The sequence below is a fragment of the Trichosurus vulpecula genome, chromosome 3 (genome assembly GCF_011100635.1).
Source record: "Trichosurus vulpecula isolate mTriVul1 chromosome 3, mTriVul1.pri, whole genome shotgun sequence".
In the NCBI taxonomy this organism is placed as follows: domain Eukaryota; kingdom Metazoa; phylum Chordata; class Mammalia; order Diprotodontia; family Phalangeridae; genus Trichosurus; species Trichosurus vulpecula.
The window spans coordinates 398,130,423-398,145,379 of record NC_050575.1 but is presented as its reverse complement, the minus strand read 5'-3'; the positions used below and the strand labels follow the sequence as shown (position 1 = coordinate 398,145,379).

The following is a 14,957-nucleotide window of genomic DNA, read 5'->3' as shown; positions in this document are numbered from 1 at the left end:
GTGATTTTCTAAGTAACTGGGGGCCCATAGGGATCTGTATGTATGATGGCCTTTTTTACTATTTGAATTTGGCACCATTTCTGTAGACATTTTAAACTCAATATATTCAAAATTAAACTCATTATCTTTCACCCCTTCCCCTTCCAAAAATACGCATCCAAATTCCTCACCTTCCTATTATTGGCAAGAACACCACTGTCCTCTGTTAGCTGGTCTTCTCATAGCCACTGAGAGTCCTGGATTCCCCACTAGCTCTCACACCATGTATCAAAACTGTTGCAAATCCCTGTCCATTTTACCTCTGTATGCTCCTCCTTTCTCCTCTGACACTGTGCAGGCTCTTGTCACCTTGGGCCTAGACAATGCAGTGGCCACTCCTGGGTGGGAGTCCACTCCAGGTCATCTTCCATTCAGCTCCTAAAGTGATTTACCTAAAGCACACCCCTCCCCCAAAGGCTCCTTATTGCCCCAGAATCATTTCTAAAAAACCCTCTGCTTGGCTTCCCAAGCTCCTGTTAACCCGGCCCCTGCCCCTGCCTTCCCAGCACTGTACCGTAGGACCTGACCTCCTTTCTGGTCCTCCATCTCATGACCCCAGCATTTCCCCTGGCTGTTCCTCATACCTGGAATGCTGTCTCTCCTCATCTTTGCCTCCTGGCTTCCAATGCTTCCAAGTCCCGGCTGAAGTCTTCTGTAAGAAACCTTTCGCAGACATCTTTAATCTTAGTGCCTCATCTCTCACATTACTCCCGATTTATCCTATATATATATCCTTGTTTGTACATAGCTATTTGCATGTTGCTTCCTCATTAGACTGAGCTCTTTGAGAATGGGGACTCATTTTGCTTTTTTTTTTTTTTAAATTCTCCAGTACCTGGCACCGAGTAGACATTTAATATATGCTGGTTGATTGACTGACTGATCGGTAGGATTGGGGCTTAGCATAGGATATTGGATGTCTTCTGAGTCCCAACAGCTTCTCCTGGGAACCTTTGAGCTTCTGTGTAACTCAGTTTCCCCAAATGGGAAGAAAGATAATAGCTCACCTTCATATGCTGTTTTAAGGTTCACAGAACACTTTAATCATGATGGTCCTGTGGAGTAGCCAGTTCCAGCTGTTATTATCCCAGCTAGGTGGTACAGTGGATAAAGCCCTGGATTCAGAGTCAAAAAGACAAGTTCAGATCCTGTCTCAGACATTTACTAGGTGTGTCTCCCTGGCCAAGCCATAGAAACTCTTAGCCTCAGTTTCCATACTTGTTTAGTTGTTTCAGTTGTGCCTGACTCTTCATGAACCCATTTGAGGTTTTCTCGGCAGAGATGCTGGGATGATTTGCCATTTCCTTCTCCAGCTCATTTTACAGGTGAGGAAACTGAGGCAAACAGGGTTGCCCAGGGTCATCCAACTAGTAAGTGTCTGAGGCTGGATTTGAACTCAGGAAGGTGAAGTCGTCTTGATTCCAAGCCCAGGACTCTATGCATTACGCCATCTAGCTGCCCTCACCTGTAAAATGAGGCTAATAACACTTGCATCGTAGGCTTTTTGTGAGCATCAAACATTAACATTTATAAGTGCTGCCTATGATCCTGAGGCTGGGAGTCTTTGGCTTGCCTAGGGTCAAGGTAAATAGCAGAGAGAGGCTAGGTTTGAACCCATCATCAGACTCCAAACTCAAAGAAGAGAAAATCTCTCTCCTTCTTCTTCTTTTGCATGGGGGCAGACTTGCAAGCCCTGTCAGTGTGATTGGGGGTGGAAAGGGCACCTCCAGATAGCAAGCCTGGTAGTCACTCTTGACAGAGGCTGTGAGGGGCAGGGGTCAGTGGTCATGTGATGGACAGCTCGGAGCCCTTTATGACAGTACCTGGCATCCATGGTCAGGATCCTTGCTTTAGAGGTGAAATGAAGGCCTCCCCAGGCCCAGGGACTTGCCCACAATCCCACTGCCAGGCTGTGGCTAAGGAGGGCCCAGAGGAAACAGCTCCCCCAACATGTTAATGTATTCTGATCAGGCAATTAACCACCAAATGTGCCCCCTCTCAGATGCTTCTCAATGGGGCCTGGTCCCTCCTCCTCCTTCCCCCCAAGCTCAGGAATTCTTGACTCAGAGCCAAGCTCCCTCTCCAGACTGAGTTCATTTTCTTGTTCTTAAGTCCATTCCTGGAGCTCTTGAATCATTTGGTGTCCCTGACAGCCCCGCCCCCGCCTCCTCCCTGGTGTTCAGAGCAGAATGCAGCCAGATTTCCCCACCCCTCTTACTTCCTAGGCTATTCCCAGCGGCCCAGCCCCCATCTCTGAGTTTTGGTTCCTACCCTATTTTGATGTTCAGGTTTGACAGTTTTAGAAAAAAATAAGTTCAGTGGGCAGCTAGCTGGCACAGTGGATAGAGCACCAACCCTGGAGTCAGGAAATCCAGCCTCAGACACTTACTAGCTGGGTGATCCTGGGCAAGTCACTTAACCCCGATTGCCTCCCCACTCCTTCCCCACAAAAAACCAACAACAACAAAGAAAACATAAGTTCAGTTTCTTGTGCAAATTAAAGAACCAACTTCAGTTACTTTTTAGGTTTAGTGGTAGGCTCAAGTAATTGGTTGTGTGATCCCTCTCTTCACGGTGCTGATCATTGGTCTTGTCACCATATATCCTGTGACAATCGTGCCCCACACTTCGAAGCCTAGATTCTGCCCAATGCCAGCCCCTGCCTTGTGGCTCCAAGCCTCTGGCTCAGCCACGGGCTCGGAGGTGCTAACGAAGGGGATCTCATGAGCTGTCCATCCTCTCCTCCCTTTTTTTGCCTTTCCTACTGCCTAGTTCAGAGCTCACTCTATACCTGGGGACCAGCCTGGAGCACCTTCTGTAGGCTTTTGGAAAGGAGCATCCAAAGCCTAGGCAACCTCTCTCTCCTGTGTAGCACTGGGGCATTGCAGGCTTTCAAGGTTGGCTGAAGAAGTAGATGGAGTAGGTGGTTGCCTACTCGTGTGATCTGAGTGACATTGAGACTGGTGTCTGAAATTGGCTTTGGGCACCTGTTCAAATGCCAGCACATTACCCGGTAATGAGTAGCGCATTAACCCACTAACACATCAGCAAAAAGTAGTTTATCAGGAGAGAGCAGGGCCCCAAGAGGGAATGGAATACAAGGGCTGGGGAATACTGATGAGGGAGGGGAAGGTATTTGGCTTGGCCTATGAAAGAGGAGGCCTAGGTAGAATGCCAAATTGGGAGGCTCTGGGCACGGCGTGGCTGCAGGCTCAGGAAGAAGAGAGAAGGGCAGATGGGAACCTCAAGTTTGGCCTTCCTCCCCAGCTTCCCCCCTTTGTCTTCCCTCACCACAGATGCTGCAGCCCCAGTTCAAATCACACAACACCAATGAGGTGCTGGAGAAGCTGTTCCAGATTGTGCCAGGGGAGAACCCCTACCGCTTCCGGGACCCCCACAAGTGCCGGCGCTGTGCTGTGGTTGGAAACTCAGGCAATCTGCGTGGCTCTGGCTATGGGAGGGATGTAGATGGACACAACTTTATCATGAGGTGAGCTTTACCATCAAACATGATGGGATCAAGGGAAAGAACACATGGGCCTGAGTGAGGTTGGTGAGTGGATGGTTGGGACAGCTGAAGCCAATCTTCTCTGGCTCCAAGTGTGCAGGCATGTGTGTGCATGAGACAACTGGGTGCCCACCCTATGGTCATTAGGAAAGGGAAGGGGATGGCTCTAGAGAGCCCTGAATTCCCCCCCTGGAAACTGCCCAGGACTGTGAAACCAGACTTGTGTATTGAGAATCCTTCAGGTTTTTTTTTTTTGTTTTGTTTTTTTGCAGGGGGCAAGGCAGGGCAATTGGGTTTAAGTGACTTGCCCAAGGTCACACAGCCAGTAAGTGTGTCAAGTGTCTGAGGTCGGATTTGAACTTAGGTCCTCCTGACTCCAGGGCTGGTGCTGTACTCACTGCGCCACCTAGCTGTCCCCTTTCAGGTTTTTTTAAAGGGTTTTTTTTTTGTTGTTCTACTTTATCTTCCTTCCCTCCTTCTTGCCTGCCAGGCTCCTTCCCTTCCTCTTCCTTCCTTCCTCTCTCTCTCTTTATTTTCATTTCTTTCCTTTCCCTTCTCTCTTTCTCCCTTTCCCTTCCTCTTCTCCCTCTCTCCTCCCTTCCTTTTCTTTCCTTCTTTTTTTCCTTCCTTCTTTTATTCTCTTTCTCCTTTTCTTAATTTCCTTTCTTCTTTCCCTTTCTTTTTTTCTCTTTCTCCTTCCTTCCCTCCTTCTCATTCCTCTCTCCAGTTTCCCTCCACAAAATTTAAAAACAACAACAATTCCTTCTAATGAGTGAGCAGTCACACAAAACAGCTCTCCATATTGGCCCTGTCTAAAAATGTATGTCTGCCTCTGCACCTCTAGGCTTCCAGCTCTGTAAGGAAGCATGCCTCATCCTCACTCCTCTGGAGTTATGGCTGACCATTGCATTGATAAGTGTTCTTAACTCTTTCAATGTTATTTTCCTTTACATTGTCATTGTATAAATTGTTCTCTCGGTTCTGCTTACTTCGCTCTGTATCAGTTCATATAAATCTTCCCAAGTTTCTCTGAATCCATCACTTCTGTCATTTCTTATGGCACAATAACATTCCATTGCATTTCTTCAGCTATGGTAAAAAGTGGTGCACTGAATATTTGTGTGCATATGGGGCCTTTCCTTTTTCACTTTAGCTTTTCAGGCTATTTGCCCAGTATGTGTATGAGTAGTTCATTTTGTAACTTGAGAGTGACCTGGGCCCAATCCCTAAGCCTCTGCAGGGTTGGCTGAAAAGTGCCAGCTGCTCCACGGAATCTCACTTGCTGAGTCCTACTGAGAGCATCTGCCAAGGCCTTTTGTTGCCCGCTTTTATCTTCCTGAGAATTGAACACTTTATTTGACTTTTTAAAATATTTTATTTTTTCCCCAATTACATCTAAAAACAATTTTTAACGTTTGTTTTAAAAATTTTGACTTCCAAATTCTCTCTCCTTCCCCCCTCATTGAGAAGGAGAGCAATTTGTTATAGGTTAGACATGTGCAGAGACTTGAATATTTTTTTAAAAATTACTTCCAAACCTTAATTTTTTTTTAAAAATCCCAGTGCCCTCCATCTGCTCCTGAATTATTTTCCTTTTGGGGTTAGACCAAGGCCTTGGGAGAGAGTGGGAAGCTGCAGAGGAGGAGCCAGAAGGAAAAATAGGTGGAAAGTTCCCTGTTCCTTCCAGTCATCTCCTGGAATTGGCATCCTAGGAAGCCTGGGCTCCTCAGGAAGAAAGAGGAAGAGCCTTGTCTTAGAGGCTTTTGCAGGGCTCTGTTTCCATAGCAACGCCAAGACAGCACCGTGTCTACAGGAGACTCTCCTGCCCCTCACTCAGGGGAACACAGAGGGGCCTCCATTTTCTCTGCCAGAAAAGTGTTCATTTGAGTGAATCAGGGTATTTAGAAAGCCCCAAGTTTCCTCAAATCCCTCTCTGCCTTGGAGCTCAGAGCCTTCTTACGACTGTGGCCCTTCCCTTCCCTTCTGCAGCTCCTCTTCAGAGGGAGAGTGAAGGTTTGTTGTTGTTAAGTGATCTTTCAATCATCTCTGACTCTCCATGACCCCATTTGGGGTTTATCTTGGCAGAGGTACTGAAGTGGTCTGCCATTTCCTTCTCTAGCTCATTTTCCAGATGAGAAAACTGAGGCAAACAGGATGAAGCAACTTGCCCAGGGTCACCCAGCTAGGAAGTGTCTGAGGCCAGGTTTGAACTCTTTTGAAAATGAGTCTTTCTGGTTCCAAGCGCCACCTAGCTACGCATATGAAGAGCACGCAGGGCCAGTGACCCAGGCTTTAACCCACACCAGTATTTCTCAAACTTTATTATTCTTTGCTGTCAAGAATTGTTGCATACTGAACACTTGAGTTGGGAACACTTGTTCGTCCTTCAGGAGGGCGATGTCTCGACTTGCAAGTGAATTGGACTGAAGTGAGGCGGGGCTGTGCAGAGTCATTAGCCTCACGCTGTCCTCCAGAGCAACACCTCCAAGACAGACAGGAGCTTCAGGCATGCACATTTGACTGGAAGGGGAAATTCCATCCAATCTGTGGCACACTCTAGAGAAACCTGGGCAACATAATAACAGTAACAGTAACTATTGGGATTTGATCTCAGGCCCTCCTGCCTCCAGGGCTGGCTCTCTATCCATTGCACCACTTAGCCGCCCCTAGGCATTTATTAAGCACCTACGCTGTCTCTCTTCTTGGAGAAGAAAATGACAAACTGCTCTAGTATCCTTGCTAAGAAAACTCCAAATGGTTTCATGAAGAGTAGGACATGCTCGAAAAATGACTCAACAAATGGCTAAACGCTCTGATATCATGGAAGAAAGCTGTTATGTCCTTGCTTATTTGTATATCTCCCCGAGGAAAAAGGAGGTGGCAGTGTTTCTTTGTTGTTCTGTTCTCCTGAATTGAAGGTCCATGAGAGACCCCAAATAAGGCACAGAGAGCCTCCTGCCTTGGAACCTACCAGTTACAGGGTTGGGGTTGGTCTCTTCCCATTGAGTAAGATTTCCAAATCCAACTCCCAGTCCACTCAGATTTCCAACTTCTGTCTCTTCTCCCTGCCCAGGGTTTTGAAAAGTCAAACTTGCTCAGTGTGTGGAGGGGAGTTTTCCAGGAAGAGAGGATTTAAGAGAGTCCCAGGAGGGTCTTGTATGACTAATATGAGAACAGATGCTCTGGGCACTGATGTTGTGGCTAAGGGTCAAGAGAGTGACCTTGGGGGAGAATACCCAGAGTGTCTGAAACCCCTCTGGTCTGTTGGGCCCTTGAGTGCTCAAGAGAAAATGAAGCCCCCGAAGATGTTACCATAGAAACCCCCTCTAGCCTTGCAGTCCTAAGAGCAGAATATTGGGGCTTTGTTGGCTGACCATAATTCTATGCACCCTCCCCTAATATGAAGAGTTTGCTGGTGGTTTCTCTTCATCCCTCTAGGAGAGAGTCCTTACCTTTGCTCTCAGGCTGGCATTTCTATTCATCCAGAGGCCTCAGCCCTGGCCCAAGGAAGCTTCTTCCTACTAGCCTGTTCCTTAATCAGAAAGAAAGATAAAGATGAATCCATCATTCCTTGGTTTGGGCATCATCTCCAGTTAAGGTTGCACCTGGGCATCTTACCATGTTCCTGCTCAACTATGGCCTGGTGGCAAACTTCCCCATAGTCAGTTTAGCTATGAGTAATCATGCTTATATACTTATATATACATATGTATATATGTCTCTGTGTGTATGTATACACACATACATATATATATATTTTTTTTTTTGCCTTTTTTTTTTGCTTTTTTTTTTTTTGGCAGGGCAATTGGGGTTAAGTGACTTGCCCAAGGTCACACAGCTAGTACATGTGTCAAGCGTCTGAGGCCGGATTTGAACTCAGGTCCTCCTTACTCCAGGGCTGGTGCTCTACTCACTGTACCACCTAGCTGCCCCACATATATATATTTAACAGCTAATTGGTAATGGGTAGACAAGGATGCCTTTCTGTCTTTTCCAAGGAGAGCCAAAATGTCTCTGGGTCTCAAAGAATGATAGTGAAGAGGAAACTCAAGCATCTAGCTAGGTATCAGATGTCAGTAAAAGAGAAGGGTTTTTTAAGTTCATTAGGAGCTAGGCATCATAAGAGACCAAGGAAATTAGACCTGGACTGAAAATAGAAGCTGGGAACCAAGAGAGAGAATGATGAGTTCAGATGTCTAGAAGGAGAGACCTGAGCTGGGACGGGGGCTGAAAGCTGACTGGAACCAGACCCAGAATTCCTATTCTTAGGAATATGGTTAAATGGTTCCTGGACCATGAATAGGCTGGACTTGGGTTGCTAGTTAGAACAGTTCTTTCTAGACTAAGGATTCAAGGGTGGGCCATATTAAAGCTTTCCTGTGTTAGATCTCTCCTGCCTTCACTTCAGAAAGGGAGGAGGAAGGGCCCAGGTGTGAGAATTCTGGAATTGAGGCTGATCCCTTAAGCTTTCTGTCCAACTTCTCTCCCTCTCAGGATGAACCAAGCCCCAACAGTGGGCTTTGAGCAAGATGTTGGCAGCCGGACCACTCATCACTTCATGTACCCAGAGAGTGCCAAGAACCTGCCTGCCAATGTTAGCTTTGTGCTGGTCCCCTTCAAGGCCCTGGACTTGCTATGGATTGCCAGCGCCCTGTCCACGGGACAGATCCGATTGTGAGGCCTTCTCCTTGGGGATGGGGAGTGTGAAGTTTTTAAAAAGACTTCTGGGCAGGGTGGGGGGCACTCTCACCCTGGGATTTGGGTCTGGGAATCTTTGGCACACTCAGCTGAAAGACCAGAGAGGGGGCAGTGGTGAGCAGGGTCTAGAGTGTTAGATGAGTTAGTTAGAGTTGGCCAAGGACCATTTCCATCTTGTAACCTGCTGGGTAGAAAGCAAGAGAAGGGAGCCCCGCCTCTGTAGCGGATAAGTGGCAGAGGCAGGGCTCCCTCAATTCAACAAAACCTTCCAGTGTGGAAGATTAATCCGGTGGTGTATGCAGAGTGAGCTAGAATTGTGGCAGGAGCGTTCTGAGGACTTCCTCCCCATTAAGTACAGCCTTCTCTCTGTTTACAGCACCTATGCTCCGGTGAAGTCCTTCCTCCGAGTGGACAAGGAAAAGGTAGGCTGACTCGGCCTTGGAGGGAGGGGAAGGGGAAGTATTGCTGTATAGTGCTTAATGTGGGCCAGATATTGTGCTGAGCAACCCTTCGAGGGGTTACAATGATCTCCATTTTAGAAATGAGAAAACTGAGGCTTGACACACAGGCTGAGACACAGCTAGTAAGTGTCTGAGGCTGGATATGAAATGCTGTTTTCCTGACTCCAGGCGCAGCACTCTGTGCACTATGGTGCCACCTAGCGGCCTAGCTTTTCCTCTACTGGATAGAAGTAGTAGTTTGATATCAGATCTTGGGAAAGGCCCATTTGCAAAAAGTGTTGGTACATCTCCAATGCTAGAAGTACCTGACCTGTTCTAGGCAACCAGCCCATGGGGCACCTACTTCAGGGCCTCTGATGGCTCCTTGACCCCTATGCCTGGATAGCCTTATCAAGCACCCACCTCATGAGGGACAAGGCTCAGCTACAGACCTCAGGAACCACCTGGGTTGACTAGAAGGGGCCAAAGCTTCCCAAAGACATCCTTGTGGCTTTGGGGAACTCCTTCCCTTCCCCCGCCCCGCCTGGCCCAGCTTTCCCCTGACCAGTTGGCTTCTTACCTCCTAGGTCCAGATCTACAACCCGGCCTTCTTCAAATATATCCACGACAGGTGGACGGAGCATCACGGGCGCTACCCCTCCACGGGCATGCTGGTGCTCTTCTTTGCTTTACACGTGTGTGATGAGGTAGGCGAGCCGAGGGAGCCCGGGCAGCTGCCCTCCTCTCGTCCTGGGAGGTAGGAGAGGTCCTGAGTTAGGGAGCGAAGACTGAGCCTCGATCTTCCCGGGTCCCGGGGCGTTCTGTGTCACAGGTGGGATTGGAGATTATCAGGCAGCTTGGATCTCTCCCTGGTTCTGACATGAAAATCCCTGAGACACTAACTAAATAAAGAGATTAATGATAATAACAGCCAGCATTTATGGAGGTCTTGTTATGCGCACTGGGCCAGGTACTTGATGATCATTATCTCATTCGAGCCTCACGGCAACCCTGAGGTAGGGGCTATTATTATCCATCCCCATTTTATGGATGAGGAAACTGAGGCAGGCAGAGGGGACTTGCTCAGGGTCACACTGCTAGTAAGTATCTGAAGCTGGATTTGAACTCAAGGCCTGGAGCTTTGGGTACTATTCCATGTCGCTAAAGTGGACTCCTAGTACAAGGTATCCAGCGTCTCCACTGGCACATTGAGCCCAAACCTCCTCTCAATGAGTCTTCCCTTTTTTTTCCTCCACTTTTGGCAAAGTTAAGTGAGTCGTCCAGGGCCGCACAGCTATTAAGTGTCAAGTGTCTGAGGCAGGATTTGAACCTAGGTCTTTCTGCCTCCGGGGTGGGCGCTCTATCCACTGCTCCACCTAGCTGCCTCTTAATGGGTATTCCCTTACCTGAAACCTCTGGCTGGTTACTAGGTGAGCGATATGAGACTATCCACAGGCCTTCAGAGAGAGGAAGGGAGAAGACTGGGCCAACAGGCCATTCTTGACCCAAAGCCCTTCAGCTCTGCTCCTGTCCCTCAGCTGACCCACGCCTTCTTTATTTCCGATCTCAGGTGAATGTCTACGGGTTCGGAGCAGACAGTCGAGGCAACTGGCATCATTACTGGGAGAATAACCGCTACGCCGGGGAGTTTCGGAAGACGGGGGTACACGATGCGGACTTTGAAGCCCACATCATTGACATGCTGGCTAAGGCCAGCAAGATCGAGGTCTTTCGGGGCAACTGAGCCCTGGCCACCCAACTGTACCTTTCTGCTGCTGTGGCCGGAGGCACAAGGGACCCATTGCTCTCTCTCTAGATGGAGCCTGGAGGCCATTCACAAGGCATCTGCTTTGTCCCAGAAGTATTGAAGTTTCCCAGTCAATCATGAGAGATTCCCCTTGGAGTCTCTGAAACCAATCAGGAGCATCTGTCTTCCCTCTCCCCACCAATTTTGAGAAGTCTGGAGAAAGGCCAACTTCTGGCCCCAATCACAGGGTGATGGAGTGGAGGCTTTTGTTCTCCAAAGCAATCATGAAGGACTCACGGGTGAGTCCAGTGCCTGGGACCAATGATTGCTGTGACCCAGGGGCTCTGGCAGAGGCAAGTGACCTTCAGAGTCAAGCCAGTGGCTACTTTCCCCTCCTACACTTTTTGGATAGGGGTATTTTTTTGTGTGTGGAATTACTATGATTATTATTTTAAATTTAAGGCAAACCAATTGGTTTAAGCAATCCCCATGGTGGAAGCCGCAGTGGGCGATATTCAAGACACACAGGGCAGAGACTGGAGAGGAAGAGGATTCAGCGAGCTAAGCCCCCCAGAAGCAGCAAGCAGCATCCCTCTTTCTGGAGGCCCTTCCTAACCAGGGAGGAAGAAGGCTGGGGGGCCCTTCCTGGTCCATCCAACCATGAGTGCTTAGAAAAGGACCCCTCTTCCATTTGCTGTCACCCTCTTCTGGCCAGTCCTCCTGTGGCTTCTTTGGAGAGGAAGGGAGGGGGATCACACCAAGGCTTTCCACCGTAATCAGATTGTTTAGGGAAAGGTGGCACACTGGCCTCTTGTGGGTAGCTTTGCCCAAGAAGTCAAGCAGGAGCCCTTCCACAGCTCTCTAGGCACATAACAATTGATCCAGGATATTTCCTTTATTTCCTCAGGGCCGGAGGGTAGAGTAGACCCCACTGAAGCAAAATGCAATCATAGTGGGAACCCTGAGCCCTGGGGGCTGTGGGTGCCCTCATTCTGACTCTCCCACTCAACTTCTTCACCCCTTGGATCAGCACTTAACTCCCTATGGGAGAGACTTAGCTGGAGCTCCCAACTTCTCACTTGAGAAGTCAGCCCCTCCCTGGGGGCTGGGGATGGAGAGATCCTGGAGCAGGGGGTGCAAGAATTATGGCCCTGGGCACTGGGGGGAAGCCCAGGCACCTCAGATCCAACAGGCCTTCAATCTACAATCACTCCAACTCCTGCTCCCCTTCTTGGCCCTTGGCCCTCACTCTTCTGCGTACCCTGCTCCAAGGGGAGAGGCAAAGAGATCCCCCGAGATCCAAACCCTACTGTTTCTGCACTACTCAGACCAGCTCTGGGGAGCAACCCTTCCAGAAAGTTCTAGCTAAGGGGCTCTAACAACTCACCAGCTTGGTGCATGCATTTCTTCCCTCTTCTCCCCACCGTGCCAGGCAGGTTCAGGAAGCCTGTTGGCTAGGGGTGTGGAGTGTGGGATCTGCTTCCATTTTACCAAGTAGCTACCCTGAAGCTGCCAGCCTTGGCTTGGGCACCAAAGGGGGAGGGGGTGCTTTGTTTTTTGTTTTAAGCTAGCCATGCAATTTAGCCAGGAGCCTCTCTGGGGAGGGGGTGGGCCTGCCCCCACTGCATGCCTCCTCCCCATCATCCTTCACTTTGGGTCTCTACCCTGCCTGTTTCAGCTCTGGAAGGCGCAGCCAAGGGTTCCATTCTGACTATCTGCTTGGCTGCCTTAAACTTAGCTATCTCCCCAAGGGAAGACCTTGGTTGGATGCTAGCCCTTCAGAGTCAGAGGATCTTGGGAAGGGAGGGAGCAAAGGCTTCTGTGAAGCTGCCCCACCTCCTCACCCAGCACTGATACAGTCTCCACAATTCCTCCTGGGCAGACACACATGCTCTCACACTCACGCACTCATGGCCTCTTTTAGGACAACAGGCCCTTCCAGGAAGGCTGAGAAAACCCTGAAGTGATAGGGCTGGGCAGTATGGGCCTGTCTCCCAGTCAGTCCCAAGGGAAGGGGAATAGGAATCGGATGGCTGGGACAGGGCAGATTTTGTTGCTCTGCCTTTGGAAACAAGGCCTCCCCCACCCATCCCTGAGTGACACAGGGGGCCTGCTAGTCCCCTCTTGAAGCTTGGGGAAGAGGCTGTTTTGAGTGTTTTTAAGATGGGGGGCGGGAAATGCAGTCATGCCAAACAGTATTGAATGAAGTAATTTATTTCTTTTATATCATCATGGAATCCTGTTCTGGGAGACGTGGGTCTCATCAGCTGGCCCAGATCTCCTTTTCTGCAATAGTTATTTAAATGAATACTTCTTTCTTTCTTGCCTCCCTCTTTATTAATTAAAAAGTTTTTAAAAAGTGATTTATGTATGGCCAATTCTTCTGTTTGGAAATGTCTTTTATCAAGGCAGGAAGAATGAATGAATGAGAAGTCATTTATTAAGCATTTACTATGCTTCAAACATTATACCAGGTGCTGAGGATACATGTAGAAAATCAAGACATCCCTTGCCTCCTGGGAGCTTCCATTCTAACATGGAGAGACAACATATACAGGGTGTCCCAAAAGGTATAAACTTTAATTGCTTTAAACTGTGCTTCGATTTTTGGGACACCCTGTCACAGTGAATGGCAGGCAGGGAAGGGGGTTTGGTCAGGGAAATCACAGGGGAGGGAAATTGACATGCCCTTTCAATGAGCAATGGTAGTTTTGATTACAGTTCTCAGAATAAGAGGTGGAAAGGGGTTTCAGAGCTGGGTGAAGGGGCAGGATCCCATTGGCTTTCAGAGTTGAGTGGCACCTCCTAGGCATGATCTCTCTCAAGGGCCATTTTGGAGGGTAGATTTGGGTATAGATGGCAGGAGATGAGTTTCTAAGGAGAGTTGGTTTCTTTTTCTTTCTTTTTTTTGAGAGTTGGTTTCTAAGAGATGGTAACTCAGCCTCCCAGAATGTTGGAGGAGAAGGAACTCATCTTTTCATACAACCTCCCTCATTTGACAAATGAGGTGTGGCAGTTCCAGTGACTTACCCAAGACCATAGAACTGGAGCAGAATGTCCACTCTCCCAGAAGCCTCTCACCCTTTGCCCCTGACCAGATTTGCTGACTTAAAGATCTCTAATAAAGGTTTTTAACCTGTGATCCACAGACTCCCATTGGGTTTGTGGATAGATTTCAAAGGGTTTGTGAACTTGGATGGGAAGAAGAAATTACATCTTTATTTTCACCAACCTCTCAGCTGAAAATGAGCTTTTCCTTCAGTTACGAATGTAGGTATTAAATATTCTAAGAAGGAGATGAAGTATCTTGTTTGAGCAACTTTGAGTAGATCATTATATATCTGGATTATAGATGACACGGAAGAGAGTAAGATATAAGGAAGAAGACTGTAAAGGGATGAAGGGTCCAGGTCAGGGGTGGGGAACCTGCGGCCTCGAGGCCACATGTGGCCCTCTAGGTCCTCAAGTGCAGCCTTTTGAATCCAGTTGGATTCAGTTATGATCCAGGTTATGGAAATCTTTAAAAGCCAAATTAGGTAGGGGGGTCCTGGAGCTTGGTGAGGTATGTTCATATGTATGACATGGTCAGACCTTCGATCATCACCTTGGCTGTTGGTGTTTCCTTAATTTAAAAGAAGTACAAAACCACTCACTACCCTTCCCCTAAAGAAAGGCACCTATGAGAGAGGAGTTAGGGCCTTGCAATCATAAGACTCCTCAAGAATGGGGGGAGAAGAGGGACTGTTGTTCCCTCTCTCAGGGGCGAGACACATGGAGAGGGTGGCTTTTCTGCCCAGCTCACCAGTCTGGTTAAGATAATATTAATAACACATGATTATAATAAATATATATAATAAAAAAAAAACACACACTTCAGAGTAGCCCATGCATGGTCTAGGAGATGTTCTGGGTTGTTTCGCTGTGTTTTCTCCCCATCGCATCCTTGACTGCTCCCAAAACCCAGCTCTCCCCCACCCCATGCTCCAGCGTGGATGTCTTCTCTTAGTTGCTGGACTCCAGAAATCCCGATGAAAGGAAGAAGAGCAAAGCTCAGCCTGCCACTCTTTTAGGCCTTCCTTCCTTGAAAAGAGAACAGTATAGCAAGAAGGCCCGTCCCCTCTCTGGTAGGAGGTCTCAGTACCTGCTCTGCTCAGCCCTTTTGGAATCATCTTGGGCCCTGGAAAATCAAAGGGAAGCAAAATTCTCCAGGGCCACAACAACGGCTGAATGACAAGTAATTGGGCGAAGCAGTAGAGGGCTGCTTACCGGCTGGATCTGAAGGCCCTGAGGCCTGTCTTCTTTGATTGTGGGGCCCATCAACTGAGTAGACCATGTTACTTTTTTTTTTTAAACTTTGTTTTTTGCTGAAACTGGAGAGGAGCTCCTTTGGGCCTATATCTCATTATCCAAGGTGAGGAGCCACCCCCAAGGCTTTAGCATTCAAATGTTGATAGACAATGAACAAGGCAACCAGATTATAAGGTTTTAATTAGAAGTCAAGTTAGATTTCATTCTCCTGGAGCTC

General features: G+C 48.3%; 1 protein-coding gene across 6 annotated transcripts in view; it reads left to right on the top strand.

Annotated features, from left to right (window-relative positions):
- The window catches only part of ST3GAL2 (ST3 beta-galactoside alpha-2,3-sialyltransferase 2), a 56,981-nt gene extending 44,186 nt beyond the window's left edge, over positions 1–12,795 (top strand). For all 6 annotated transcript variants that reach the window (XM_036751213.1, XM_036751212.1, XM_036751217.1 and 3 more), the window contains 5 exons: positions 3,336–3,529; positions 8,042–8,221; positions 8,622–8,667; positions 9,273–9,392; positions 10,256–12,795. In XM_036751213.1, the coding sequence (XP_036607108.1) occupies positions 3,336–3,529; positions 8,042–8,221; positions 8,622–8,667; positions 9,273–9,392; positions 10,256–10,429 (714 nt within the window). In that variant the 3' untranslated portion in view covers positions 10,430–12,795. The remainder of the gene's footprint in view (positions 1–3,335; positions 3,530–8,041; positions 8,222–8,621; positions 8,668–9,272; positions 9,393–10,255) is intronic.
- The last annotated feature ends 2,162 nt before the right edge of the window (positions 12,796–14,957 follow it).